The sequence below is a fragment of the Ambystoma mexicanum genome, chromosome 10 (genome assembly GCF_040938575.1).
Source record: "Ambystoma mexicanum isolate Mex_15411 chromosome 10, UKY_AmexF1_1, whole genome shotgun sequence".
NCBI lineage: Eukaryota > Metazoa > Chordata > Amphibia > Caudata > Ambystomatidae > Ambystoma > Ambystoma mexicanum.
The window spans coordinates 1,012,613,792-1,012,627,673 of record NC_090932.1 but is presented as its reverse complement, the minus strand read 5'-3'; the positions used below and the strand labels follow the sequence as shown (position 1 = coordinate 1,012,627,673).

The 13,882-nt window shown below is 44.3% G+C and overlaps 1 protein-coding gene across 1 annotated transcript in view; it reads right to left on the bottom strand.

Annotated features, from left to right (window-relative positions):
- Window positions 1–13,882, bottom strand: part of ALG3 (ALG3 alpha-1,3- mannosyltransferase) — a 149,308-nt gene that overhangs the window by 89,400 nt on the left and 46,026 nt on the right. Inside the window, exons 5-6 of the mRNA XM_069618814.1 lie at window positions 9,622–9,742; window positions 8,588–8,793 (exon numbers count right to left, since the gene is read on the bottom strand). Of these exons, the coding sequence (XP_069474915.1) occupies window positions 8,588–8,793; window positions 9,622–9,742 (327 nt within the window). The remainder of the gene's footprint in view (window positions 1–8,587; window positions 8,794–9,621; window positions 9,743–13,882) is intronic.

Genomic DNA, 13,882 nt, shown 5'->3' with positions numbered 1-13,882 from the left:
TCGGCACCAGAAAAATGCAGGATGCCATGAGGCCGAGCAACCTCAAAAAAAGCGTAGGCTGGGAGACGCTGGGCACTCAAACTTGGTGACCATCTGCAGAATGTCTAGAGCCCTCACCTCGGGTGGCGAGCTCTTTCCCAAGAACGTATCAAGTACAGCCAGAGGAACTGGAGCTTTAGAGAAGGTGCCATATCGGACCTCTTGTAATTGAGGTAGAAGCCCAGTCTGTGAAGCGAGTGGCAGGTCATGCTGAGATGATGCATGACTTGTTCGGGAGACCGTGCCCTGATCAGCCAATCGTCCACATAAGGGTAGGCGTGAATCCCCCCCTCTCCCGAGACTCGCTGCCACCACCACCATTAGTTTGGTGAAAACCCTTGGGCGGAAGTTAGCCCGAATGGCAGAACTCAAAACTGATGACGAGAACTTCCAATGGCAAACCTCAGGTATTTTCTGTGCTCGAGATGGATTGGCACATGAAAATAAGCATGCTGAATGACACCATCCAATCCTGGAGTTGGAGGGCCTGAAGGATCTGAGAAAGTGTGACCATCTTGAACTTGTCCTTCCTGAGGAACTTCTTCGGCATTAATAAATATGGAGAATAACATCCCTTGTTCCTCTCCGCTACAGGCACCAGTTCTACAGCGCCTTTCTCTAGCAGGGTAAACATTTCATGCACAGGGATAAGATCCGGAATCCTCAAAGAGTGCCTCCCGGTGGATAGTTCTGATGTCTCTGAATGAAAGGAAGGCAATAACTGTGTGCTATGGTTTCCAGTGCCCAAGCATCCGAAGTAATGTCTTGCCATTCTTCCAGATGCCGAGACAGTCTGCCTCCCACTGGTTATTTGTGACTCAAGACCTCAGAGAGGTTTCGAGTCTGTTGATGCAGTGGCTAATGGTAAGGATGCCTCTGCTTCAGCGGGCTTCGTACCTCTGCGTCGTCCACCACAAGAGAATCTTCATTGGCCTCTTTGACCAGCCATTCCTCTCGCTCTTCCAACAGAAGAGAAGTAGCGAAAAGATAAACGCTCCAAGGCTGTCCGCTGGGGCGAAAGCGCTGAGGCCGTCCAATAGCAGCACCTAAAGATTTGGCTGCCGCCTTTAAGGTCTGCAACTGCAAGACTTTCGTCAGCCTTGTTGCCAAAAAGGTGAGACCCGTCAAAAGGCACGTTGACGAGTCTAGATTGCACATCCAGCGCAAATCCAGACTTCAAGCATGCAAATTTGCATATTACCGTGCTATTAGCCATGGCTCTGCTGATGCGGTCAGCTGAATCCAGACCCGTCTTTGCCGTCTCTAACAACAGCCAAGACCCCATCTCTTTCCTCCCCTTCTGGAATGTGCTCTGCCGCCATGGAAATGCCAGGTTTTTATTCACTGCCGGATTAGTTTCTGGCATCTCCCAATTTGCCACCACCCTTTTTTGGAGAGCAATATGGAACTGTAATATAGGATCCATCTGCCTACCCTTATCAAGGATGTCCGTCAGATCATCCTGTTCAAAAGGGGAGGGGAGGCCTACTGTACCCCATATCGTCCACCACTTTTGACATTAACTGTCTGTATGAAGCATCTGTGTGCTCACCAGCCTCAAGTCTACCAAAGTCCAGCTCAGGGGAGGTGTCTACCCCACTGGCCGTCTGTAAATTATCATGAAGATCTTTCAACCTCGACTCTTCATAAATAAAACTAAGGCACATTTGCTGTACCAAATTGGAAACCAAAAAGCGCATCATTGTCTGAAGGTTCGTTTTCCTCATAAATTGATGAGATTTAAAATAATCTTTCCTTGGTAAAGGAATAGTTTTTTCTGGCATAGGCATTGAAGGCTTAATAAACTGTGGATTTGACGCTCAGGGGGGAGCCAAAATCTTTTTTGACTTCAATGGCGCCATAGGTTTAGGTGGCACGGTCGGCATAGACGTGCAGCTGGCGTCGAGGGCGCAGCCAGAGTCGATGGTGCAGCAGATATCGAGAGCTTAGATGGTGCTGAGGGTGCAGCTGGTGTCGATGACCTCGACTTATGTTTGGTCTTGCGGCACGAAGGATCCTTCTAAGACTTTGTCATCGCGTCAAGATCTCGACGGCACTGAATGAGGAACTGGCCTTCATCCCAGGCTCCAGCCCTTTCCTTACCGGCTTCTTTGGAAGGTGCGGTAGCAGCCCGGCTTGCCGGGGGTTTTTGTTTTTTGGAATATTTTCAGCATTTGACCTAAATTCTTCCCATTCGACAGGTGTGGAGTTTTTCGTGGAGCAAGATACCCTCTCAGGGGAGGTGTCCGATGACGAAGTTGAAGAAGGTGACCTGTGGTGCCTCTTTTTTAACTTCCTCAAAGACGATGAGAAGTGGTGGGAGCCACTCCTCGATCTTGATCTTTTAACATTCTTTCTCCGAGGAGAGTCGCCTCTCGGATTGTCGGGTGAAGGTTTTTTCGACGGGGAAGATGCAGTTTTTTGGGGGGTTTCTACCTACCACCAATTCCCTCTTTTGCTCCTTGAAAGTCTTTCCGGTCATTGACTGGCACTTGGAGCAGGCCGAGGTCTTAAGCTCCACCCCGAGACACCACAGACATACTTGGTGTGGGTCGGTTAATGACATTTTCAAATCACAACCTCAACACTTCTTGAACTTGGTCTTCGGAGAAGTCATATCGCGAAGAACAAAGGAAGCGTGATACAGTTTTCTCAAAGCGATTGCTTATGCAGAAAAACGGAATTGAAGCCAATGGGTGCTGCGCATGCTATATATGCCTTCGATGACATCATCCTCGAGACAGAGGGCCTCGAGAGACATCAGGACTACTGCATCCACGGACAGCGCCCTCTGCCGAAAAAGAAATTCCGAAGCAGCTGAAGCTGGATATCGAATAAAAAAAAGATGAGGAATACGTGGGAGGAGACAATCCATTCACAATGAATCCATTCAAGCCGTTGGCTTCCCGTCCCCACGTTTTCAGCACGGGACTAGGCGGCACACTTAAGCTTAACACAGTCTCTGGCTTCTCTAGCACGAGGGTGCAGTTCAAAACTTCAACATTATGGCCTTCTGTGCCAGTCTCTTTGCCATTCAAAGTCTCTTCTTTCAGAGGGCCTGATGCAACAAACAAGAAAGTTCCTTTCCTTTCAGTATTTCGCATGTACAGAAAGGATTTTCACTATTTACCTGGGATCCCACTCTGCTGGACTCAGATCCACTTTGACACAAAATATTCAATTAATCTCCCTCTGCCGTGCTCGGACCAACTTTACCTACTTTGCCATAAACCTTTACTGTATCAACATCGAAAACTTTGTATGTGCACAGAATTGTACTTGACCGGTCGCAGGACGACTTTGATTTACAATTCTTTGCCTTTCTTTTACTTTTACCACCTCTCAGCTGGATACCTTACAGAGACCTTCGAATGAGCACACATGTGGTGCCGGACCACTCCGTCAAAGGCATCTTATTGTGGTTTTAAACATTCAATCACTCATCAGCAGTTTAACTTTACTCAGGCTTCCTTCAGTCGGGCTTGAGTCGGTCTTGGTTTCAACAGTTCATTTTAGACACCTTCCATCACAACTCCCCTTTCTCTGTCACCGTTTTCTAGAACTACCGGTTCCACAATGCAACAGTCACTTGTTACGATAATTACTGCGATGCCACAAACCGGGCTCTCTCTCATTGTACACGAGAACTGGTTGTCTAGGCCTTCCTTTTTAATCAATATTTGCCTTTATGTATGGGCCTCAGGTGCCAGTCTTGCTCCTCCCCAACTCTGTTGTTCACCCGGGAGGGAACCGGGCAGCCTCCAGGCCCCCATGGCAGGAGAACACAAACAAACAGTTCAATGTAGGGGGAAGGGTTTAGAAGCCTTCACTCACTGCCTCCACCTATTCCGACTAACAGACCTTGCCGGGAGCTCCTGCTCTGCTCGACATCTTTACCAGTGCTGGGTCTGTTCAACTGTTTTCTCCCAGAGCTTGGGCTTCAGCCTCCCTTTCTGGTGTCTCAAGAGAAACTGACCCTTCTTGCTCAGCAGCCTTCCTTTATACACCTGGAAGATGTTAACAGGATACAGGTGTTGCATCAGGGTTGGGTCTGCCTGACCTTGCCTGACTCCATTAGTAGGAGAACATACTGTCAAAGTGCGATAGTCTGTGTACTGTTTCCCAAGGCTTTTTTTCCTTGGTAATCCTTATACTCCCTAGACCTTCTCTTCGTATTTGTCCTTGGGTATTTCAATAAGGGAATGGGATTATGGGAATGGTGGTGTTCTACAAAAAAGGGATAAATATGTCCATTTTTGTCAGGAAAAGGGGTTTGAATGTAGGGTTGTTGAAGTGTGTTTCGATGAAAGAGGGGTAAAACTCATGTTGGAATTTAGGGAGTGTCTTTGTTTCCCTGATGGTTTTGCCTTTTCCTTACAGAAAGGTACTGGGGTAGTGGGACTCTGTTGACAGTATACCATGACAGCGGAGGGGATATCAGGTAGGGGTGTATCAGAATGGGATGAATACCATGTCCCACGCAAGGGCAGGTCTCAAGGGCCCTCTGGCCAGGTTATCCTCCCTCGCTCGTCCGCCCCTAGGGTTGGGAATCAAGAGCGATGGCCCTCCGCCAGCCGCCTGAACAAAGGATCCCCGGGATTAGCCTGGGAGAAACGCCTCAGGTTTCTCACACAGCACTTTGGATTTCATACCCATGGTTTTTCAGATGTATGAATTTATTCATGAGGTCATCAGTTTTATGATTTTGCTTGTGGAACTGTGAATTATGAACTGTATACCTTTTGTGAACTGTATGTTTATAGATACGTATAAAGGTTTTGAGAAGCCAGTATACTAATACAATCTTTTAAAAAACGTGCTTCAATATTTTTGTCCGCATCATTTACTTGGGAATCCAAATCAGGCTGAGGCAGTGGCTCTCGCTGGTCTCTTGAAGTCCGAGCGTGGCAGGGGTTTCTACCTTGTTGATCCTACATGATCCATTGAAACTGCATCCTGCTGGCAAATCAACCAGTTCTGGAGTATAGCATGCTACCTGTAGCAGCCTGCCTTCTTATTGGTCTTTAGAAGCCAACCTATATGCAACAACACAGATGAGAAAGTGCTCAGGTCAGACGTTCAGGAAGGGAGGGAGGGGATGGAGTTCTACCCTGTCCTGTGGCTAAACCTGACTCTTGCTTACACAGAATATCTACTTTTGTGTGTCCTTTACCTACTACACCGGCCTATAGTGCCTTTTAACCACCTTATCCTTCCTCACTATCATCATCATCAGTATTTTATCACCACTAGGCCCTTGTACACGGCTACTCGCACTGGTTGGGAAAATGGCCAGGGCAGGAGTCTGAAAACCAACCAAGGAACAGGAACAAAGAGATGAGGAGGGGAAACCCAGTACCAATGGGAAGTAGGACAAGTATTAAAAGAAGCATGTAGCATTCAAAGGAGTCTGTCCCTCAAGAAGAAGAGGCTGGTGAAAGTCTTTGAAGAACAAGTGCAAGTGGCTGGAAAGGGCACTCGGGAGGATGGTAATATTCTCTTACCCGAGAAAGTCAAGAGGCTGGTGAACGTCACTGAAGAATGCTAGCCTGAGACAACTAAGGAGGTTGAGAGGTTGGTCAAACTCTCTGCATAACCGATGCCTGAAGAAACCAAGAAGATGGCGAGAGAATCTAAGTGACATGTGTGAGACAAAGGGTTGATGAGGGCAGAGTGGCGCAGAGTGGAACAGGACGCACTGGGATCTTATATTCAGGTTTTCACAGGAAATAAAAAAAAGAAATGGCCTTTCTGTAATGGGTGCGGTACAAATACAAAATATAGACACAACATTTTCCAGCAAAGAGAGGTCTGTCAGCAACTTGCAGGTCTGGATACCAGGCACGTAAGAAAACCACCACTGAGTTTTGTGCGGCCTGCATCCCTTGATCCTGATTCCTAGCAGTGTTGTAGCCTCATTAACTCCCCTTCCTAATCATTTTCAGTCCTCTGGGAAAGATTAGTTGACTTGTAAGGGACATAGGGGTTTTCTGTACATAAAAGGATGGGAGTTTTCTAAAATAAAACAAGTGCTCACATGAGTGAACCAATAGTGTGTACCATTCCCCAGAAGAACCAATCTCTTCCTGGCATTCTCTTGCCCAGAATGGCCCTGCCAATGTTTGCCCACCTCCTCCCATTGTGAGCAAACCCTCCTGCTTTTTAACTAAAAGTGAGGGGACATGTGTAATGGTTTCATTAGGGCCTTGTTCAGGCACACTATGTTAAGAGTCCGGAAGGAATGTCATGGCTGCTTCCTATCTCAGAGCACTAGCTGACAGGTTCATGGGGAACTGGTACTACTCTCTCTGCTTGCTCATAGGGAATTTGGAGCTGTGATGCGGGCTAGGTGCAAGTGGCTAATTTTTGAAACTGCTGTGGAACCGTCGGCAGGCTAAGGTGCATGCTTCGGTCTTTATCGGCAAACTGCATGTGTGTCTGTGACTTCTTTTACGCAGTTATGAATTCTCTGCTGGTTCTCTATAGGAGATGCACGAGCTCCCGATTTGTATAGCTAGCAATGGGAGGGTTTGGCAAGCTCTGGGTGATCCCCATTTCAGCTTCAAGGGTTCCCATCACCGAGTGAGTGGCTCTCGTCCCCCAGAGCCCGTGTCCCAGTGATTTAATCAATGCCTCTAAGGAACACTCGGATGGCAAAGCCTAAAGGATGGCGAGAGCCTATAAAGAGACACTTGAGCAACAGAACTCAGAGGCAAGAGAATCCACACAGGATGCTTATTTGTTAAAGCTAAACGGTTGGTGAGAATCTCCTAAGACAATTGAGCAACAGAGCCACATAGCCAGAATGAGACTGAGGATTGCCTGGGTGTGAAAAAGCCAAGAGGATGTTGAATACCTCTACTGGAGAAGTGTTCTGATCAAACCAAAAAGTTGACGAGACCCTCTGAGAAACAGTTGTGAAGCAAGGCCAAAAGGTGGAGAAACCCTTAAAAGGCACTCTTCCTTTTGAGAACTTAATGTTTGACCCGATACTACTATTAGAAAAGAAAAAACATATTATTCCCTGTTGAGAGCTTTCTTATTGATGGCAATTCCCCACACATATTGCTGGGTTTTAGGACATTCAGCGAGCACCTCTGCTGGGGGGAGGTTTTACCTGTCGGAGATCCATTCAGCCCTGGTGTTCCCTGAGCCTTCATTAACTTATTAATAGTTGTTGGAAAGGTAGGGGGGGCCTTTTTCCAAATGCAGTGGGCTACCTACCATCTGTTTGCCTCAGTCAGAAGCTAGAGGAAGGCTACTTTATCACCCAGATACGACTGCCAGGAGGTTTTCTTTTCTAACACTGCAATTATAAGAAAGAGCCATCTCTTATGGTCTAATTTCATGCAATCTTCCCAAGAAGCAGCAAGGACATGTTTATAACTCTGGTATCCTGAAACAACCGGACAAATTGACATCTAATTCTATTCAAAAAGATGGGAAAACTCATGCGAAACATTGATCCAGAACCCAAATAAAGTTAAAAAAAACTTGTGGGAGCAAGATTGGTGCGAAACCTGCGAAACCAGAAACACTCACTGCTGCATGAATTTGTCGGCCCCCAAAGCAAGAGCGTATAACACCGAATTACTTCGAAATTTTTACTTGTGCCATAAAGAGAAAAACTGAAACTGAAATTTCGCATGAATTTGTATAAAACAAAAAGGAAATTTTGAACTTGCGACAGGAAAAATCACTCTCAGATCCCCTGTGTAGATTTTGTGATATAGCAAACGAGAACTTGAAACACCTCGTATTATACTGCACTGAACTAACAGCTCTAAGATCTTCAACACTGGGGAAAGTTTCGTCAGAAAGATCTTGCCTGAGCGGAGAAGAATTGTGGAAGGTGATGTCTGACGGAACGGATCGCAAATTAGTATATGCTCCGGTGTTCTTTTTGGAGGCTCTTGAAAAGAGACTCACAGAACATGATCCTGTAAATGCCCCCGGATAGGCTACTGATGGATATTTTCTTTATGACATGAGTTTGATGATGACATTTTATGGCTTAGACGCTGAAAGAAGCGTATGAGGATTTATGAAAGACTTTTTTTTAAAGTTTGTAATGAACTAAATAAAATTTTTAAAAAATAAATAAAATTACTCTGGTATTGGTACATAAGGTAGACACATGTATTGTACATTTCTGACACACTTGTATTTCTTGCAAATGTAATAATTTTAATCAGGAATAATGGCCATGCAATGCATGTACAAAGCATTTTTGGATGTTAAAGAAATGTACAACTCTCATAAAAATAAAATGGATTTGCAATTTTCCACTCTAAAAAACACAAAAACAACCCTAAATAATTATTGCAGAATGGTTTGAGGAGTTTTTCCCCACATGCTTTTTTCACTCCCATACATGACAGTGATAAAACAAAATCACTACAAATGTACTTTTGTAGGGCATATTAAGAAATGTGAACTAAAAATAGAGAGGTTAAGCCCCTATATTTGTTTCTACATTACCCAATTCGTCCCATGCTTAATTAGCGTAAAACCTTCCTGCAGGTACCGAATACTAAACAGTACTCACCTGTTCCACTGATAGAAAGCAAAGAGTAACAGCACAACCAGGTGCATGCTGAGCAGCGCCAAATGGAAACTGCGGTTCAGGAATATCTCCTCAGGGAGGAACCGCCAATTCACGGTCCACTCAAAGAGGAACTGGCGGCCAAGGTCGAAAGACCTGGTCAGGTACCCAGAAGGGTTTTCCAGGAGGAAGGGCAGTCCGAGTACCACCTGTGAAGGCAAAACACACAATCAGGGCAGGACAAGGGAAGGTAAAAGTAGTCCAATAACTCTCCAGTGAGACAACTAATACCTAACCGCTCACGCCAGCGATGCCAATGTACCACACCATATGGTGCCTTTTTCTGCTCTGCTATTCAGGCTTATACACACTATGGTTTATCAATGCATACCTCCATCCTGCAATGCTCCATATCACCCTACTTCACTACTATTCTGAACTCCACAACCTGCGGGCTGCCCATTCAACTAGCCTGCCCAAGTCCACACTAGTCACAAGGAACATAAGAGGTTTTCATATCAGCACACAGGTAACTTCAGACATGCACTCATGAACACAACTATTTGGGCATCTGCCTTCCCATTATTCAAATAACACACCATGCCTGACTTTCTTACAAAACCATGCGTAGCTAATACCACTTTACATTACATTACATTACTTCACAGTAGAGATTTCCACACAGCTTTTCCAATGGAATTGAATCCTAACCAAAGGACCCCCTGTTATCCAAGTATGCGTGTCTAACACAGCTGTGGCAAATTGCTTCAATTCTTCCCTACACCACTTATAGAAATGCAGGACTGGAGCTGCCACACACCTTCGCCAACAGACTTGGGTCCTGACAAACAGCAAACTCTTTGTTATGTGACCCACAGCATGCCTTACCATTCTTGGCAATAAAATACACAAACTTACCAGTACATTTTGTTTTGAGCCTGGACTACCATCTGCTAATTTAGAGTGGAGACAACAGCCAGCTCTTCAAAAGCACTTCAGTCCTGACCAGCACTGATATGGTGCAGTGTCTTCCTTACCTGTAGGATGGCACAGATAGACAGTTTTGGGAGGGTCCGCAAAAGCCCAAACCGTGTCAGCAGCAGGAATAGAAGCCCTGGCGCAAAGAGCAGAATGTTCATTTTCACAGACACCGCCAGGCTGTGGGAAAGAAGAATAGGGAGGTTTACACACAGACTCCTGGAGAACCCAAACCCCCAGGAAATGTCAACAGGGCAGCATCATACACTGGGGGCCAAATGAACTGAGGTCCGCAGAGGGAGAAAGAGTGCTCGGAGGAGAGATCTCAGACATGGAGCTGCATGTTTCCAGGTGTGGGGTGGGCAAAGACAGGGGTGTGCAACCTGTGGCTTTCCAAATGTTTTGGACTACGATTCCCATGTTCCCACACCATTGACTATACTGGCTAGGGCTGATGGGATTTGAAGTCCAAAAGTTCTGGAGAATCAAACATCTGGAGAACTCTGGTCTAAGATGAGAAATGTGATCACATGTGAAAGGAAGTCATCTCCGTTATAGGGTGCTCATCGTGTGCATCTGTGGGCTGGTCGTGCATGAGAAATGGGGTACAGCGTAGGAAGAGTACAATTGTCGGCATTCGTGTTTCAGAGACCTTTGTTTCAGTGGGGAAGACTTTTTGGATGCACTGCTCTCAATCCTTTAATACATGAAGCCGGCGGAGAGTGCTGCGAAAGAGTGCAGTGTATAATCTATGGAGCAAAACCCCTACTCTCCCGATTGTGTCCTAAAATAACACTGAAATGTAGTACAGAAGAAAAAAAAAAAAATGAAAATAAAGAGTACCCGCGTATGCAATCCTGAGTACTACAAAAAAATAAAAGGGAAAATTCCCATGGGACGTAGAGAAAAAGAAAACTTGAAAATAATTTTTCATCCTCCTGCATTCACTATATTTTTTGTCTCACACAATGTTTTGATAGATGTAAGGATTTTAGAGTACAGGGAACAAAACTTAGCGATCATGATATTGAAAGTAAGCCCTGAACGCTCCCACCAGAGAAAATACAACCCACTACGGAAGAAAAGCCCAAGTCGATCTTGTAAGGATAACAAGTTTTAATCTCATACACAGATGAGAGCAACAGGAAAGAACTCTGCTACCAAGAACTTTCAGCCAAAAAGATGTTCAAGCGGCTGATTAGATGGACTCTATACAGGTGCTGCCCTTATCCATATGGGATGACATCTTATTGGTCCCAGCCCAGTCCTTCCATCACGTGGGTGCTGCGGGGCTCAGCTTCTTCTCACGTCAAAGGTCAGACAACAAATTATACTCCTACTAGACAGCTTGTTTATCACTCGTACCGTACAATCGGCAGGCTTCAAAACAGACACAATGGAGGTTCCCGGACACTCTAACCTTCACCTGCACATTTCAGTCACTCCCTCCGCGCCATCCAACTCCAAGGTTTCCACCCTCGTTTTGAACTATAATTTATCCCTACTAGCACCTCGCAATACAAATCACCCGACTGTCGCTGCAACAATACATTCTGTCCATCCTCTTTGAACATTTCGGGACTTGTTACTTTGGGGTTGATTGTTAAAGGGCACCTGGTGTCATGAAATTCAGGGATCTTAGGGTTTAGTCAGTTATATGGGCTATAACTTGTGGTCACTCGGGAATGGGCCAGGTCGTGCTTTGGCCAAAGTGAGATAACATGCCCACCAGGCGCTGGTCTCTGATCCTTGGGTGAAGGACACATCTTTGCAATACTTTCAAGAACAATGGACAAACAGTGTGGCAGGTGGGGGTGCAAAGTGTCTTCATGGGAGCTCTGGCATTACTGGAGATTTCTGTTGCTTTGTGGATTTGGGCCTAGTGCATGCAATGCCGCCACTGCCATGCTTACCGCGCAAGCCTTCGCTTCCATCTAGGAATATTAATATCTACGCAAAACATTGATGCAGCCCGCACCTTGGGCCGCACCATTTGAATATCCTATAATTGATGATGTTAGCATGGAGTGCTATTGGACGGGAAAGCACACCTTTCACTGATGCCCCTTCCCCCTGGTTCATTACAGAGCCTCAAATGCATCTCGCCTTACTTTAAAGTGCCTTAGGGGAGGTAGGTGGAATGGGGCTGTCCCCTTCCCAACAATATGCTAGAGGTCACTTTGGATATGGGAAGAAATCGGAAACTAATTGCAGAAATGTCAAATCTGTGGGTCCATTTTAAGAGAAACACTAACTTGGCAGGCTTTAATGATGAGAAGATTCAATATGCAAGTACTGAAACAATTTAATTTCACTACATAGCAGGGGGAAAAAACGATTATTTGAACTAGAATGAATCTTCATTGAAACTCAATCTATTGCTAACGAACCAAAATAAACCAAAAATAAGAAAACAGGTTTAACCCGATGGTGACGTGCAAGAAAAAGGAATTAAGAAAATGCATTAAAGTAGTAAACAAGCTAGGATTATCTGGAAAATGTACGCTTCAACAAATTCGCCAGTTAAAACAAGGTTATAGGAATTGGTTAAAAGAGCACTGTAGCCTTATGCTACAAAATGATAGTGAATCAATGCTTTGACCAGTATTTGGGAAGAACTTTTGGGCATTGGTCCGCAATCTTGACTCCCTGCAGATTGTTATACAAACCAGTCCTATATCAGCATATATATCTGGGAAGCCTATTTTAGCGATAAGTACATGGCTCCCCTGAAAAAAGCCATACTACCTTACCAAGAGGCAGACTGGGTGATAGATTTTGACATTGAAACTATTAGGCAAATAATATCCAAGCCATCCAGCTCTAGGGCTCCTGGCCCAAATGGTTTTTAGAAATATGTTTTTAAGCATGCAATTGACATCTGGGTTCCGATATTGTTTTTAATTAAAACTTTCAGCTTTCCGTTTTTTTACTGATTTTTACACATACATACAGACGTAAATCAATCTGCTTTCGCTTTGAATTTATTTATAAAAATGGGGGAAAAAAACAGGTCTGTCTGGTTCTCTATGATGTCACTCACTCATACATGGCAGGACAATCACATTGCAGATTGGCAGCATAGAGAGTGTAAAAGGTGTAAAAAAAGAAAATAGCATTAAAGTTCCTTAAATTGCTGACAGCATATATCTTAAGGCAGCAGCAGTCAGAGGAGCAACCGTTTGTTGTAATGGAAAAAATGGAGCTAGCATTTATTTCCTATATGGCTACATGTGCGCTTTGATAAATGCATTTTATTATTAGAATAAATGCAGAAAATACATTGTGAATTATCTTTTTATATGACAAGAAATAAATGTGGATAAATACAGAAAAAAGGCGCAAAAATAAATATGGATAAGTACAGACAGAAATGGCAGACAAATACCATAAAATCGGAAGTCTTATTTATAATGCACAAGGACATCCTTTCAAAAAAGGAAATGCCAGATAGTTTGAAACTATCCAATATATCCAGATATGCAAGATGGGTAACAAAGAAAGCCCTAACAATTACCGACCCATCACCTTATTAGACACAGATCGCAAATTATTCCCGTCTTTTCTACTGCGTGACTTGGAAGAATGGGCCACTTCTACAGGCCGCATATCAAAAAAAAAAGAAAAAGAAAAAAAAAAAAATCAGAAAGGTTTCAGAAAAGGCCTAAATGCTACACTAAATGGCTTTATAATAAAAAAGTTTGTGCAATCTACTTTGCAAACAATTGCACCCCCGATCTTTAAAGCCTGTATTTGCCTTCGATATGGTCAATTCAATTGTGAACGACGTTGGTGTAAATTGAGGAACTGGGGCATTTCGATGGTTTATTGAATATGTCGATATACATTCAGAGACAACGATAAGGGTAAGGGTTACTCAATAGGCAGCCACATCTAATGAAATTTCAACTTTCAATTGATTGCAACAGGGCTGTGTGTTGGCTCCCTGCTTATTCAAACTCAAGTATCAGATATGGGGGAAGTGTCGACTACATCAACTTTTACTACACTGCACATAGGTCCCCTTAAAATTTGCTGGTTGATAGATAGGTATATATTAAACGCTGCAATCCTTTCTTGGATATTCTTGTGAAAATGATTTCAGGCTAAAATCAGCAAAAACAAAAATCATTCCATTCACAAGAAATACAACTAAGAAACAACTTTCAATGGAAAAACCTGGAACTTCCCACTAACAAGGACCAAGGAATTGATATAGTTAGGTTTCCATCTGAGGGCCAGACCAACAAAAGAAGCTTGGTTGTTAAAAGCAATAGACTTGGCCTCTTAGATGAAGAAAATTAATAATCGCTATGGGAG